Source organism: Gekko japonicus, unplaced genomic scaffold (genome assembly GCF_001447785.1).
Source record: "Gekko japonicus isolate JY-2015 unplaced genomic scaffold, Gekko_japonicus_V1.1 scaffold212, whole genome shotgun sequence".
In the NCBI taxonomy this organism is placed as follows: domain Eukaryota; kingdom Metazoa; phylum Chordata; class Lepidosauria; order Squamata; family Gekkonidae; genus Gekko; species Gekko japonicus.
Genome location: NW_015161953.1, coordinates 766636 through 781135, shown reverse-complemented (window position 1 = coordinate 781135; position 14500 = coordinate 766636). Strand labels below are relative to the sequence as shown.

General features: G+C 42.0%; 1 protein-coding gene across 1 annotated transcript in view; it reads left to right on the top strand.

Annotated features, from left to right (window-relative positions):
* DOCK2 (dedicator of cytokinesis 2) overlaps window positions 1–14500 on the top strand; it is a 556464-nt gene that overhangs the window by 81330 nt on the left and 460634 nt on the right. The window contains exons 20-21 of the mRNA XM_015429463.1: window positions 10296–10385; window positions 10705–10805. Of these exons, the coding sequence (XP_015284949.1) occupies window positions 10296–10385; window positions 10705–10805 (191 nt within the window). The remainder of the gene's footprint in view (window positions 1–10295; window positions 10386–10704; window positions 10806–14500) is intronic.

The window sequence follows — 14500 nt, the reverse complement described above, 5'->3', positions numbered from 1 at the left end:
CACCAAGATTTTGATTTTAGGGTTTTTAATAGTGGCTTAGTATCGTATTCTAGGAAGCAGAGTTTTACATTCTCTTATGTATTCTGGATTTGGAAATAGTGTGGTGAGTCCTCCCCCCCCCCCCCCCCCCCCGGTAAATATTTTTTTGTGTGTATACAAGTGAAATACTGCAAGCACAGGCAGTAGCACAACTGTTATGCAGCAAGTCTAATTCATTTTCTCCTGATCTCAAGCTTCACACAAATACTCTTCTGGGACACTCACCTTGATTAAAGTAGAATCAGCAAGCTGCTGCTTTAGCTAAACTTATCAGAATTCTGGGAATGGCAGTTTGTTACAATCATAGATCCCCTGATTCAAGACTTTTATGCTTTACACATGATTAACTGCGGTGGCTCAAGTGGTTAAGACGTTGAACTGCAGGCTGTGGAAGGTCGGTAGTTCAGCAGTTCGAGACCCGAGTGAGCTCCTTTCTCTAGTTCCAGCTCCTGCCAACCTAGCAGTTCGAAAGCAAGAAATTGCAAGTAGATAAATAGGTACCACTTCAGTGGGTACCTGAAGGTTCCATGCACCTTGGTGTTTAGTCATGCAGGCCACATGACCATGGAAATGTCTTCGGACAGCGCTGGCTCTTTGGCTTTGAAATGGAGATGAGCACCGCAACCCTAGAGTCGGATTCGACTGGCTTTCGAACAAGGGAACCTTTACCTTTAAGTATAGTATCAAGGCCAATTCGAAAGTTGAACTGTGTTTGCCTGTAGAAAGGAATGATGCCCACATGTTTTTGAGAATAATTAAAGGAATCAGTTATCTTCCCAATCTGTGTCTGTGAACATTATATACATATCTGAAAACAAGATTACTCTATTTCTTTATGGTGTTACTATTAGGCTTGCCAGACCCCCTGGTTTGGTGGGGGTTGCCCAATTTGGAGGGGCTCCTTCCCACCTGCCCAAGAGTGACCACCTGGCCTCCTCCCCACCTCTTCCCAACAGTGTTTAAAGACATCTGCTGGGAAGAGGCAGGGGGTGTGCGCCTGCACTCTGAGCCCCAAATTCAGGGCTTGGCCTGCAGGCGCACGCCTCTCCCCAGCAGCATTTAAAGGAAGGCTTTAAATGCTTCTGGGGAGGAGATCAGAGTGCAGGCACGCGCAGCCTCCCACCACCTCTTCCCAGTAGGGTTTAAAAAGTCCCTTTAAATGTTGCTGGGATGCCCCTTATCACCGTTGTTATTCATTTTTGCACTAGAAACCTTAAATGAGAGAAAATGTTAGAATAAGAGGTCTGAAGGTAAGAGGTGAAGAATATAAATTACAAGCCTTTGCTGATGATTTAGTCTTCATAGTAGAAGAACAGTTAACATCTATTAGCCATCTTTTGGAAGTAATACAAGCCTATGGATTGGTAGCAGGTCTTAAAATAGACCTTAAAAAGACCAAAATATTAGCAAAAAACTGTACACAAGACGGTAATAAGGGAAATCCAAGATATTACAAAAATAGAAGTTATAAATAAAGTCAAATATTTAGGTATAATAATGACAAATAGCAATAGTATGCTGTTGGAAAATAACTATAAAAATTATTAGACGAATTTTAAAAAGATCTACTTAGATGGAAAGATTTGCAGCTATCATTAATGGGTGGAATTGCAACCATTAAAATGAATATATTTCCTCGGTTTCTATTTTTAGCGCAAAATATACCAATTGTAAAGAAGACTCAATATTTTATAGACTTGGATGAAATCACTAGACAATTTATTTGGTACCCAAAAAAAGTACGAATTAAATGGACAGTGCTACATGACAAAAGAGAGAGAGGTGGTTTTGGACTACCCAGTTGGACTTTGTACTATCAAGTGGCATCTTTAGGATGGATTAAAGAATGGATATTACTTGAAAACTGGAGAACTTTACATCTGGAAGCTCACAATTTGAGTATGAGCTGCCATGCCAATATTTGGTATGAGAAAGATAAAATAAATGCAAATTTCCATCAACATACTGTTAGGGGAGCATTGATAAAAATTTGGAGGAAAATAAAAGTAAAATATTATTTAAAAATCCCAAAATGGGTTTCTCCATTAGAGGTGTTCATAAAACCAACACTCATGAACACTGAAAAGAGAAACCTATGATACTCTATTGGATGAAACCAATAGACTAAAAATGGTAGAGAATCTAAGACTGAATAAAATAAATCTTACTTGGTGGGAAAACATACAGATGCAATCAAGATACAATAAAGATAAAGTAATAGGCTTTTACATGACAGAAACCGATTTGGATAAAATATGACTCTCAACCAGTGATAAAATGATACAAAAAATCAATAATTTCCTCTTATAAGATTTCATGCAAGATGAAATAATAAAAACCTCAATGATTGCTTGGATGCTAGATATAGGGTATAATATTGAGATAGATGATTGGTTCAAAATATGGAAAGCAGTGAAATTATTAAGAGCAACCTCATTTAAAGAAAATATATTCAAAATGTTCCATAGATGGTATTGGTCGTCTGATAGAATTGCTAAAGGTCACAGCTCGGTTTCTAGAAATTGTTGGAGATGTAAAGCTAATATAGGAACTTTTTTCATATGTGGTGGAGGTGCAGAAAAATGTATACATTTTGGCAAAATCTTAATAAGATAATAATAGAAATATTGGGCATCAATTTAAAATTACTACCAGAAATCTATTTGTTGACCATAATTCCAAGTTGTTATGAGCAAAATGATACATATTTGTTGACCTATATTCTTACCTCTTACCTCAGCCAGAATACTAGTAGCTAAATATTAGAAATCGGAAAAGATACCCTCAAGAGATGAACTCGCTAAAAAATTGCTAGAGGTTGCTGAAATGGATAAACTTAATATGTTACTTCAAGGAAAAGTTGAAATGATTTTCCAAAAATGATGGTTCAGAGTCTATAAATAGTTGGAACAAAAATGTATGTAACAGACTCTAAATATGAAAAACCTATATGTATATGTGTGTAATGGTGGCAAAATTATAAATAAATTTTGGGGGAAAAACAAACGTTGCTGGGGAGAGGCAGGGGCCTCCGCTCCCCAACATGATGATGTCACTGATGAGTGACATCATCACACTGGGGACTCCCCACCCCCCTCCAATAACGCCCCCCACAAAGCTGGGGACTTTGAGGGACCTGGCAACCCTAGTTACTACATGTGTTACTGGTAAAATTTGAGCGTGTAATGATGTTCATGGAAAATGGGTGCAAATTGTTAAATATATATACTAGGGATGGGCTGGTAAGTTTCCGTTTGTGGCATGCCCAGTTCATAATGCGGTAGAATGCCCCCCGACATGCTAGAAACACCAAACTTGCAGGGCATCTTGAGCTGACTTTCCTCTACTTGCCTTCCAAGTTTGGTGAGGACTGAATTTACGGGGTCCACGTTATGGCCTCCCAAAAAGGCAAGGGCAATAGAAGCCCCGCAGAACAGAATCAAAGTCCCAGAGAATCTCTGCAGTAAAAACTGAAGGTAAGGCATTTTTGCAAGTCTAGCAGAACCTGTGCTAGTGCCTAGCAGAATCCAGTGCCATTGTGGCAATGCCAGCTCAACAGGACTGATGTCTGGTATAGAATCACACTCAAGCAGGGGGGGAGTTGCAAGCTCAGCAGGACCCATGCAATATACTTCTGCCCAGCTGTACCCAGTGTCAATGTGGCAATGCCAGTTCAATCACAATCCAAGTGGGGGGGCATTTTTGCAAGCACAGCAGAACCAGTACACTGTAGAGTGGCCAGCAGAACTCAGTGCCACTGGCACTGCAATCGTAAAAGGACTGATCTCAAAGTACATAATCACAAATCCAAGCAAAGGGTGGGGGTGGGATTTTGCAAGCTCTTTACAAAAAAATGGGAAGTGAACACACACAACACAAGCATACAAATTGGGGAAAATCCCTCTTGAAACTGACATGACTGGTTTGAAACTGACAACAGTGTTTCAAAGGCTGGAGAATTCCACCCCCTGTTGCTTTGAAGTTTGGTCAACATTTTGTTTAAGCAGAGACAGTCTGTCTGGAAATGTATCCATTCACAAACCAGAATGAACCTCCATGAACTGCTTGAAAGGTTGTGGAAAGTTTGTGCCAGCTGACCTGCCATTAACTTCAGTTTGTGAACCACAAACCAGCCACAATTTGTCACAAACTTTAGTTTGTGGGCCGGTTCATGGCCACCCCTATTTCAGACTCACGGTACAATCTTAAGCAGAGCTGCACCCTTTGAAGTTAGTCACCGTGGTGCACAAAGGGGCAGGGCTCCACCAATCATTTGTCATGCCCTTCCAATCAGCACCAGGGGTTGGTGTGAAATCTGTAACAAGTCTTCTGCCAGTGAGGGAGAGCATTTCCTTCCCTCTTCCCATCTCCTTCCCAGGGTTTCCCTTTGCACTTTGCTTCCTGTATAAAGTAGTTGCTTCTGCTGTGCTCTGAATCACGTGATACAGTCCTTTTCCTGCCTTAGCTTGGTAGCTCATGCCAGTCATGGATTCCTCTGATCAGCAGCACTGTACCACATTAAGGTAGAAGCTCTTTTTTACTCTATTTTAGTCCTGGTGAGGAGTGTTCAAAGGTAGTTGGAATCAGTGGGGGTGGGTGGCAGCACCACCACAAGTCCACAGTGGATCAGGGCCTCACAGCATTTTAAAATCACTGTTAAATTGTGATAATGAATTACTGCTGGCAACAGTTTTGCCTTCTGTTTTAATTAGGACCAGCAGGGGCAGGGGGAGTCAATTTATATATCTGTAGAGGGGAGCCTCCCCAGCTTCCCTTCCCATCTGCATGAAGCAAAAAAGCTGCCCTTTCCACTGCATGCCAGGCAGGCGGTAGTTGGGAAGGAAAGGTGTGTGTGCACATTCCAGCCTGATTGCCTATGGCTATCCTTATGTCTTCCTATAGCAAGTTATGTGGAGCCAAACCAGAACAGGGTGGGGCTTTTTTGCATGGGTGAGTTCAATGGAAGATGGTGTTATGAATCAAAGGGGCCATCCATCCAAGAAAACGCACCTTCTTCTGTAAACTCTGTTAGCAAAGTCTCATTTTATGCTCAGAGGAAGAAACAAAACACTTTTATGGTGACACATTGGGGGAGGATTCCCATTTGGCACACTGCAACTCAGGAAAGTGGAAGTTAGACAATATGGGGGATCCCTTCATGCATTTGCAAGACTCTGTTCATCATTTGTGAATAAAGGGGATAGTTGGTTGTAAACAAAATGGATTGTTGTTTAACTTTATTTGTAGAATGAACCTTTGTAGAGGCTTTGCACTACATCATAGCTCATTCATAAGAAAATAAATAAATAATTATGTGCTCACCACCACAGTAGTCATTTGTGTCCCCCCTGTCGTGGCTCAGGTGAGGTGTCACCTGATGCTGCCACCACTCTGGTTCCAGGCTCCTCTGAGGAGGCCCAGAGCACCCTCCCAGGCCTTTAGACCTCCCTTTTGGCCGAATAATAGGCGTGAGGACCAGGCAGAGTGAACAATAAAAATAGTTTATTTTATAAGAGGTCAAACAAAGAAGGTGCAGAATATATACTGTCCCTAGCTCACTATTCCAAGTGCCACTAGACTAGATATACATGTAATAAATAAATAAATAAATAAATTGCACAAAAAACACCTTTGTGGTTTCCTCTCCGCTGTTGGCGACTTCACCCCAGCACTCAAGGATACAGGTTGCTGCTCCTGGGATGGTGGTCCCTTTACTTCCGGCTGCTTTCTGGGTTGGGGAAGGGATTTAGGAAACTCCCTCTTATGCCAGTCCAAATTAGTGCAATACCTCTGCCCTCCATAGGCTTCAGCCAGTCGCTCCGCCCATTGTCCTGCTTCTTGAAGGGTAGAAGGGCTCTTGTCCACCAGGGGGCACCTAATGTACTCAGGAAGAAGAGTCAGGAACCGGTCAATGCACATCAGGGCCTTGATGTCAGCCAGGGTCTTGGCATCAGCGTCCTCCACCAACAAGTCATAGGCTTTTCCCAGTCTGTGTATTAACTGTGGGTAGGACTTTTTCTTTCCCTTCAAGCCTGATCTCTCTGAAGCACTTCCGGGCCCCTTCCTTGGTGAACCCCACCCTCTCTTGCATTCTCTGCTTGAACAACTTGAAGTCTGTTCTCTCTTCATCCTCCATCTGCCCAGACACTGAAACTAGGACAACACTCAACTGCGGTCTCAGTTTTCTCCATGTACAGCTCTGGGGGAACCTTGTAATCAATACAGACTTGTTCAAAATTCTGCAGGAAGGCCTCAATGTCTTCCCCTTCCTTGAACCAGGGGTACTTCCGACGGTCCTCTCTCACCGTGGCATCTGTAAGAGGTTGGCCCTTTTCTAGCTTAGCCATCTCAAGCTCATGTGCCAGCCTCATTTTCTCCCTTTCTAGCTCCATCCTAGCTGCAGACTCCTCTTTCTGTCTTTCTCTTTCCATCTCCAGCCTAGCTGAAGTTTCTCTCTCCTCTTTCTGCAGTCGTGCTGCAGTTTCTCTCTCCTCTTTCTGCAGTTGTGCTGCAGTCTCCTCTTCCTCTTTCTGCAGCCTTGCTTTCTGTAACTCAAGCTCTGCCTGCTTTAAGTTGCAGCTGGAGACATAAGGTCTATTCACTTGGGGTTGCCATTGCTTTCTCTGATGTGTCCACCACTGACATGAGACCTGCAGCTCCTATTCGGGTCTTGCATCTAGCAACAGGCGTGTCCTCTGGTTTTTCTTTCCCAGATCGGAGGAACATGCACTATCTAACTCTGCCTCACTTTCCAGTTGACCCAACAGCTAGAACGTAAACAAAAATTTTTCACCACACCTTACCAGACCCTTACTTGATCTTGCAAGTACCTTCAGACAATGGGGCTTCCTTAAGCCCAAAAGCAAAAAACAAAACAAAAACAACAACAACAACAAAACTCTGCAAAGGCCAAATGGCACTCTGCCTCACCAGGGTCTAAAATTAGTTCATCCCACCGCTACAGCCACCATGTCACGGCTCAGGTGGGGTGTTGTCAGCTATGCTGCCATGATGTTTATGGGCAGGAGTGCCTTTGCTTGACCTGTGTACCAGCTGCTGCTGCATTCCTTCGTTCCTTATTATATCTGACCTTGTAGGCTGCCTGTGTAGTGTCTTCCCATCAATTACCCGTGGGACTAGTTTCAATTCCCAGCTTTGGCTTTAACGGCCTGGGGCCCCATTCTCCTGTGCGTGGGAGTCAGGCCGATTGGCCTAGGGATCGGGGGTGTGTGCATACGAATACTCTATATCCCATTATGCTTGTAGGAACGTAGCCATTCCTAACAGTGTGTTGGATCCCAAGCATTCAAAATAACTCCACGTTGAAAATCAAAGCAAGGTTTATTTCAAAGCGTTGGTTTAACCAGAACAGGACATTGTTAGGAATAACTACAGGTAACCAGGGAAGGCATAATATAGACATTTGAACCAGGTAAGGACCAATGAGCCCAGTTCCCGCTGGCGGGAATAGCACATACAATTCGCGCCCATTGCATGGGAACGCAACAGTTCTATAATGTCAACACAGGTTCAGTTCACATGCGAGATACCCAAAACATTCTAGGCGAAGCTCTCCCCCTACAACCAGCTGCACGACCTTGGCAAGTTCCGCGGACTACATAACATAACTCAATCAAACAAGGAACGAGAGGGAGGGGGGGTGAAGGATACTACACAGGAACCGGAATGACAATGGCAGCTAGCTGACACAGTGATGATGTTACTGCCCATCCTCTATAGCTCTTACAATAAAATATAACCTTGTGATAAGCGTGTACTCAATGGTTTGGCTGTGGAACCTTACACACTGGTTCCAGGCTCCTCTGAGAAGGCCCAGAGCACCCTCCCAGGCCTTTAGACCTCCCTTTTGGCCGAATAATAGGCGTGAGGACCAGGCAGAGTGAACAATAAAAATAGTTTATTTTATAAGAGGTCAAACAAAGAAGGTGCAGAAATATAACAGTAAGTGGGTGAAAAGAAAAGAAATCAAATGCCCTAACACGTCTAAATATATACTGTCCCTAGCTCACTATTCCAAGTGCCACTAGACTACTCACCCTTCCCTCAGGATGAGGGTCTCTTCCCTACAGCAGCCTCTGTCCCTTCTGGCTCTGTCCCCTGGGAAGAAGAACTGATTTTCCTGCTGCTCCAAATCTTTTATTCCAAGCCCTCCTCTTTTCCTATTTGTCAATTTTGGCTCCAAAACCTCTCACGGGCTTTTGGGAGTTGTAGGCCCAGCCTCACCTACTGCTAGCCAGGCTCCCTGGGCCTAGTAGGCCTCTGGTGGCACAGGCCAGCTCATGACACACACCCACCCCCGCCAATAAAAACTTTGTGGCTATGAGCCTGGCAGATGTAACTGTGCTTAGGATTGCATTGTCATAGAGCTACGTAGTTTCTTTGAAGAAAGTTGAGTAAGTTATACCAGCATACACTATGCTATGCCCTGAAGGTGGGCAAGATATCTCTTTCCTTTCTGGCGCTAACCTGCTATTAAAGGGGTGACAGATTTGTTTTTTTCCCCAGGCCAGGTGAGTATGGAAGGTTTGTTTGATTTCACCAAGTGCTTTGGGTTACTATTAATGAAAATCTAATAAGACAAATATCATAACGTTTCTTTGCAGTAAATTGGCACTGAATTTTTATGTGTAGCAGAATTGCTTTTTATTTTTCCTTGCCTTGGAAATTTTGTTCCTGAAACAAATCCAAAGTAGGCTGCGTTACTCCTCTTTTCATCCCATGAAAACTGGCTTCCAAAGTAGCTTAAAGAATTTTTATTTTTTTAGAAAATACCAAGTTCAATTGAAATATAATTTTTAGTGAATTATTGAACCAAACATGATGGGTTAGAGGCTTGATTGGGGCATCTTCTCCCTGTAACCTAGGCTGTATCCGTTAGGGAGGAGGGAGGTCTCACCTGAAGCTGAATCCAGGCTTTCATGCAATGGTGCTGCCTATTTTCCTCCTTGTTGCCATGCTGAGTAATGGTAACTGGAAAGAGGGATCTCTTACCTGGAGCTGGATCCAGGCACAAGGGAAGGATAATAGGTTGCTTCCCCTTTCCCCCCCAAACTGAATTTTTTATAAATACTGTGTTGGCTCTCACTGATCATTATGGTATATTTGGCACAATAATCTTCAATCTTTTGGTTCCTGTATCTCTTTCTGCATCGTCTGTGCTTGTTATTGCATAGAATAGTAGTTGGCAACTGGCTACATAAAAGCTAAATTTGCTAAATTCCATTTTTTAAGAGAAGTCTGGTCCTTTAGTTGCCAGGCTACTTTGTCCCTCCCTCCAATATGACCTTCTTTAAAACAGTGGAGAGAGACTGTGACCTGAGTTTGTTTGAAAAGGAGGAGAATTCCCCTTTGCTGGCATGTTCCATCCAGTCTCTCTCTCCTTTCCAACTTGGCTGGGAATCCAGGTGGGGATGGAAGGCTCAGCATACAAGTAGCAGGAGCTCTCTCCCCTTAACCTCTTTTGTGTTTTAAATTGCTTTAAAAAACTTCAAGTAAACAAGCTGAACACAAAACATACAGGAGAACACAACAATTTAAAAAGAAGAAAGACAAAGGTTCTTTTACACTTACAAAAATAGATGTCTGCTGTTCATAACAATAATGAGCATTGCAGTACCTAATAAAATACAGCCATCTGCCTGGCAGGTTTACAGACACTCTTAAGCTGTTTCTTCAGTGTACCTTATCAGTCAAGTATTGATTATGGCCAGTTCCATTGTTCGTTCTGTCTTTGTAGGGGTGGTTTTGAATTTCCAGTACTGGGGCATGCTAGATTTTAAATATATTTACAGGTGCAAAAACTGGCTTCTCTGGTTTGGGGAAGGACTTGCCACCATTGTTCACTCCTCATTCAGAGTAATGCACCATTGGAAACAATGGCTGATCCGAGCTTTAGAGACTCTATAACACAAGTGTCTGTGCTTATAGTCTGCTTAGGAAAGAGGACACATTCTCATCATTCCAAAGTGTACTCCAGGCAATGCTTAGCATCAAATACCCTGAAAATGACTGCTGTGACCATTGGAGCTAAATGTTTGCAATGTCTAAAATAAATCTTTAAATATGTGGCGAATTTCCTTGTGACACTATTGGAAGGATGGATCCTTTGAGACATAAAACTCTAAGTGGAACGTTTTCCTCCTAGAGGAATCAAAATGTTCTTTAAAGTGTCTTTATTCTGTCCTGATGCCAAAATTATTGACATGTTTATTGGTCCCTTCCCCTTTTTTCTTTAGTTTCTCCAGGATACATTAGATGCCCTATTTAACATCATGATGGAGCATTCCCATAGCGATTCATATGACATTCTTGTCTTCGATGCACTGGTAAGAAAAATTCTACAAATAGGTATAACTTGATGTCTTTGCCCTCTACGGCTTGTTAACTTCAATTTATGGATCCCTTCTTTTTTACTTGCTGTACAAATATGACTTTTTATAAGAGAAACATTTGCAGGATCACAGCCATAGATGTGCTGCTTTTTTAGCTACTTAAACATTCAGCATTAGCATTTGGATTTTAAAAAACTCAGTAGAATAGTAGACCTTTAGTATTCTAAAATGTGGCATTTTATTAATCCCAAATTTCCCATATTTCAGAGTATTGCTGGTATGTGAAAACACTAATCCTATCACTCTTTTACAGATTTATATAATAGGACTGATTGCGGACAGGAAATTTCAGCATTTCAATACTGTATTGGAGGCTTATATACAGCAACACTTCAGTGCTACTTTAGCTTACAAGTAAGTTTACAATGGCTTGTATTATTAATATGAGTGCCATACATCACTGATACATAGGTCACAGAAAGTCCCAGGTCAATTCAATTAGCAAGATCTTATATAGGAAAGAAACTTGTAAAACAGGTTAAGAATTGAGTTGGATTGAAGGGCTCTATTCCACGGTGATGACACTTCTTCCAATAGACAATATCCTGCAATATTGAAAGACTGCTCACAGTGGAAGAAGAATTCTTGGTTCTAACTCAGTATGCATAGATATCTTTTGTTGTTAGAACAGATATTTTCTTGATAAAACATGTGGGTTTTCTGCATTTGTGTATGTAAAGTGCCATGAAGTCCCAGCCAACTAATGGTGACCCCCCCATAGAGTTTTCAAGGTAAGTGACAAGTAGAGGTGTTTTGCTATTGTCTAACTCTGTGTAGCAACCCTGGACTTCCTTGATTGTCTCCTATCCAAGTATTAACCAGGGCTAACCCTGCTTAGCTTCCTAAATCTGGTGATATCAGGCTAGCCTGGGCCATCTAGATTATGGCTGTCATAATTGCCTGAAGAAAATATATTTGCTTACATTTATTGTATCATTGTGATATATAATAGTTATATATATGTATAATATATAACAGTAAAGTGGGCAAAGCTGCAAAAGGAGGCAGTCCAGAGATTTGGAAGGGGTTTAATTGTACTTAGCGGACTCCCTAGGGATGCAGAAAAATATTACTTTGCATAATAAGCCAAAGAAAATCACTGATAAACAGTGGGCAAGTTCCAGGAAACATAAAATGTTGAGAGCAGCTGAGTAATTTAAAGAAAAACAAAAATGGAGAAAGATGGAGATTCACCTGCTTGATCCCCAGACATTTTAGAATTCTGAAATGGAAGACTTGGGAAGGGAATATGCAAACTATTCATCTTCCTCCCTACCATCCAATTCATTGTGAGACCCAGGTTGTCCATTATAGTGATGCAAGGGGGGACCTGCTAGAAACTGGGAGAGGTATATAATTCCTCCTATTATTCCCCTTGAACACTGTTTCTTCCTTCTTTTCCTCTGGTAGCCTCTCCTTTTTCCTTCATTCCCATCTACTAAGTTGACTTGCTTCAGCTTCCCCATTTTCTCTCCTGCTTCCTTTCCTTTTTTCTCTCTTTTGTTTTTCCCCCAGTATCTCTCTTTGACTGAACAGGAACCAAGGGTTGTAAGGATCAAAATTTTTGTTGTGGTTGCCTAGCAGTCCCCCAAATAGCCACTGATATCTCAGAATGTAGTCTCTTAAAGATACAGATGTTCCTTCTATTTTGTTGAGGGTTAGATTTCAGATTTTTCTGCAAACCCCACGGCTTCCCACAGATTTGTAATAAAAAAATCCTGTCTGTCTGTCACTGGCCCCATCATGTAGATTTTGTAATCCACATTCTAGAGCCTAGTTCAAAATTAGATATAATAATATACATTTTTATGCCATAGCCAATTTGCATTATGAATTGCTTGCATTATATGGAGAGGCTGGATGATTCTGCTAGATGTTACAGAAAGCTGCTGATGGGGGTATGGATACTTTATATGTGATGTAAGTGAACCATATGGCAAGCTGGGTACACAAGATGGTGAAGTAAACAGAAGTTAGTTCAGCCAACTTCTGTGTGATTGGGATAACAGGTAGATCAGCCCCATAGATCTTTGAAATCCAAACCGCCAGAATATATTAATGGAATGTCCTTGACTGACATGTTTAGATAGCAAGCTGGTTGTTACATTTTTGGTATTCAACTAATACCTGTGGTTTGATAGTTTTTTATTCCATGGAATCCAGAGAATTGAACTGCTAAAGAAATTAGATATATAGAACTTGTGTTTAGAGATTAGTGGCTGACCATGGGAAATGAGGTTGAGACTCCTGCTGTTAAGAACATAAGAACATAAGAGAAGCCAAGGTTGGATCAGGCCAAAGGCCCATCTAGTCCAACACTCTGTCACACAGTGGCCAAAAATGCCAGGTGCCATCAGGAGGTCTAGCAGTGGGGCCAGGACACTGTTGCCCCCCCCCCAAGCATCAAGAATGCACTGCATCACTTGCCCCAGCCAGAGAGTTCCCATCTATACTTTGTGGCTAATAGCCACTGATGGACCTCTGCTTCATATGCTTATCTAATTCCCTTTTGAAGCCGTCCATGCTTGTAGCCGCCGCTACCTCCTTGGCAGTGAATTCCATGTGTTAATCACTCTTTGGGTGAAGAAGTACTTTCTTTTATCTCTTCTAACCTGACTACTCAGCAATTTCATGGAGTGCCCACGAGTTCTTGTATTGTGAGAAAGGGAGAAAAGTACTTCTTTCTCTGCCTGCTCTATCCCATGCATAATCTTATAAACCTCGATCATGTCACCTCTCAGCCATCGTTTCTCCAAGCTAAAGAGTCCCAAACGCTTTAACCTTTCTTCATAGGGAAAGTGTTCCAACCCTTTTATCATTCTAGTTGCCCTTTTCTGCACTTTTTCTAATGCTATAACATCCTTTTTGAGGTGTGGTGACCAGAACTGTACATAGTATTCTAAATGAGGTTGCACCATTGATTTATACAGGGGCATTATGATACTGGTTGATTTGTTTTCAATTCCCTTCCTAATAATCCCCAGCATAGCGTTGGCCTTTTTTATTGCAGTTGCACACTGTTTCGACATTTTCAGTGAGTTATCTACTATGACTCCAAGATCTCTCTCTTGGTCAGTCTCTGCCAGTTTGGACCCCATCAATGTGTATTTATAGTTAGGATTATTGGCTCCAATGTGCATCACTTTGCACTTGGCCACACTGAACCCCATTTGCCACGTTGCCACCCACTCTCCTATCCTCGACAGATCCCTTTGGAATGCCTCACAATCCTCCCTGGTTCTCATCACCCTGAACAACTTTGTGTCATCCACAAATTCAGCCACTTCACTGCTTACTCCCAACTCCAAATCATTAATAAACAAGATAAAAAGCATCGAACCGAGTACTGATCCCTGTGGTACCCCACTACTTACCACCCTCCACTGAGAAAATTGCCCATTTATACTCACTCTCTGTTTCCTATGAATTAGCCAGTTTTTGATCCACAAAAGGACTTGTCCTTCTTTTTAAAGATGGGAGTGACATTAGCTACCTTCCAGTCCTCAGGAATGGAGGCAGATTTTAATGAAAGATTACATATTTTTGTCAGGAGATCCACAAGTTCAGATGTATGCCATCCAGGCCTGGTGATTTATTGGTTTTTAAGTTGTCTATCAGTTGTAGGATCTCCTCTCTCGTCACCTCAATCTGACTCAGGTCTTTCAACACCCCTCCCAAAATCAGTCGTTCTGGAGTGGGCAAGCACTTCTCATCTTCCACAGTGAAGACAGAGGCAAAAAAAAAATGCATTCAGCTTCTCAGCCATTTCCGTTATCATCCTTCAGTACTCCTTTTACCCCTTGGTCATCCAAGAGCCCCTCTGCCTCCCTGGCTGGTTTTCTGCTTCAAAGGTATTTGAAGAAAGTTTTATTGTTGGTCTTTATGTTTTTTGCTATATGCTCCTCATATTCCCTTTTTGCTTGCCTGATCACAGACTTGCATTTTATTTGCCACATCCTGTGTTCCCTTTTATCAACCTCACTTAGACTAGGTTTTCACTGCTTAAAGGAATCCCTCTTACCTTTTACAGCTTCCATTACTTTGTTTGT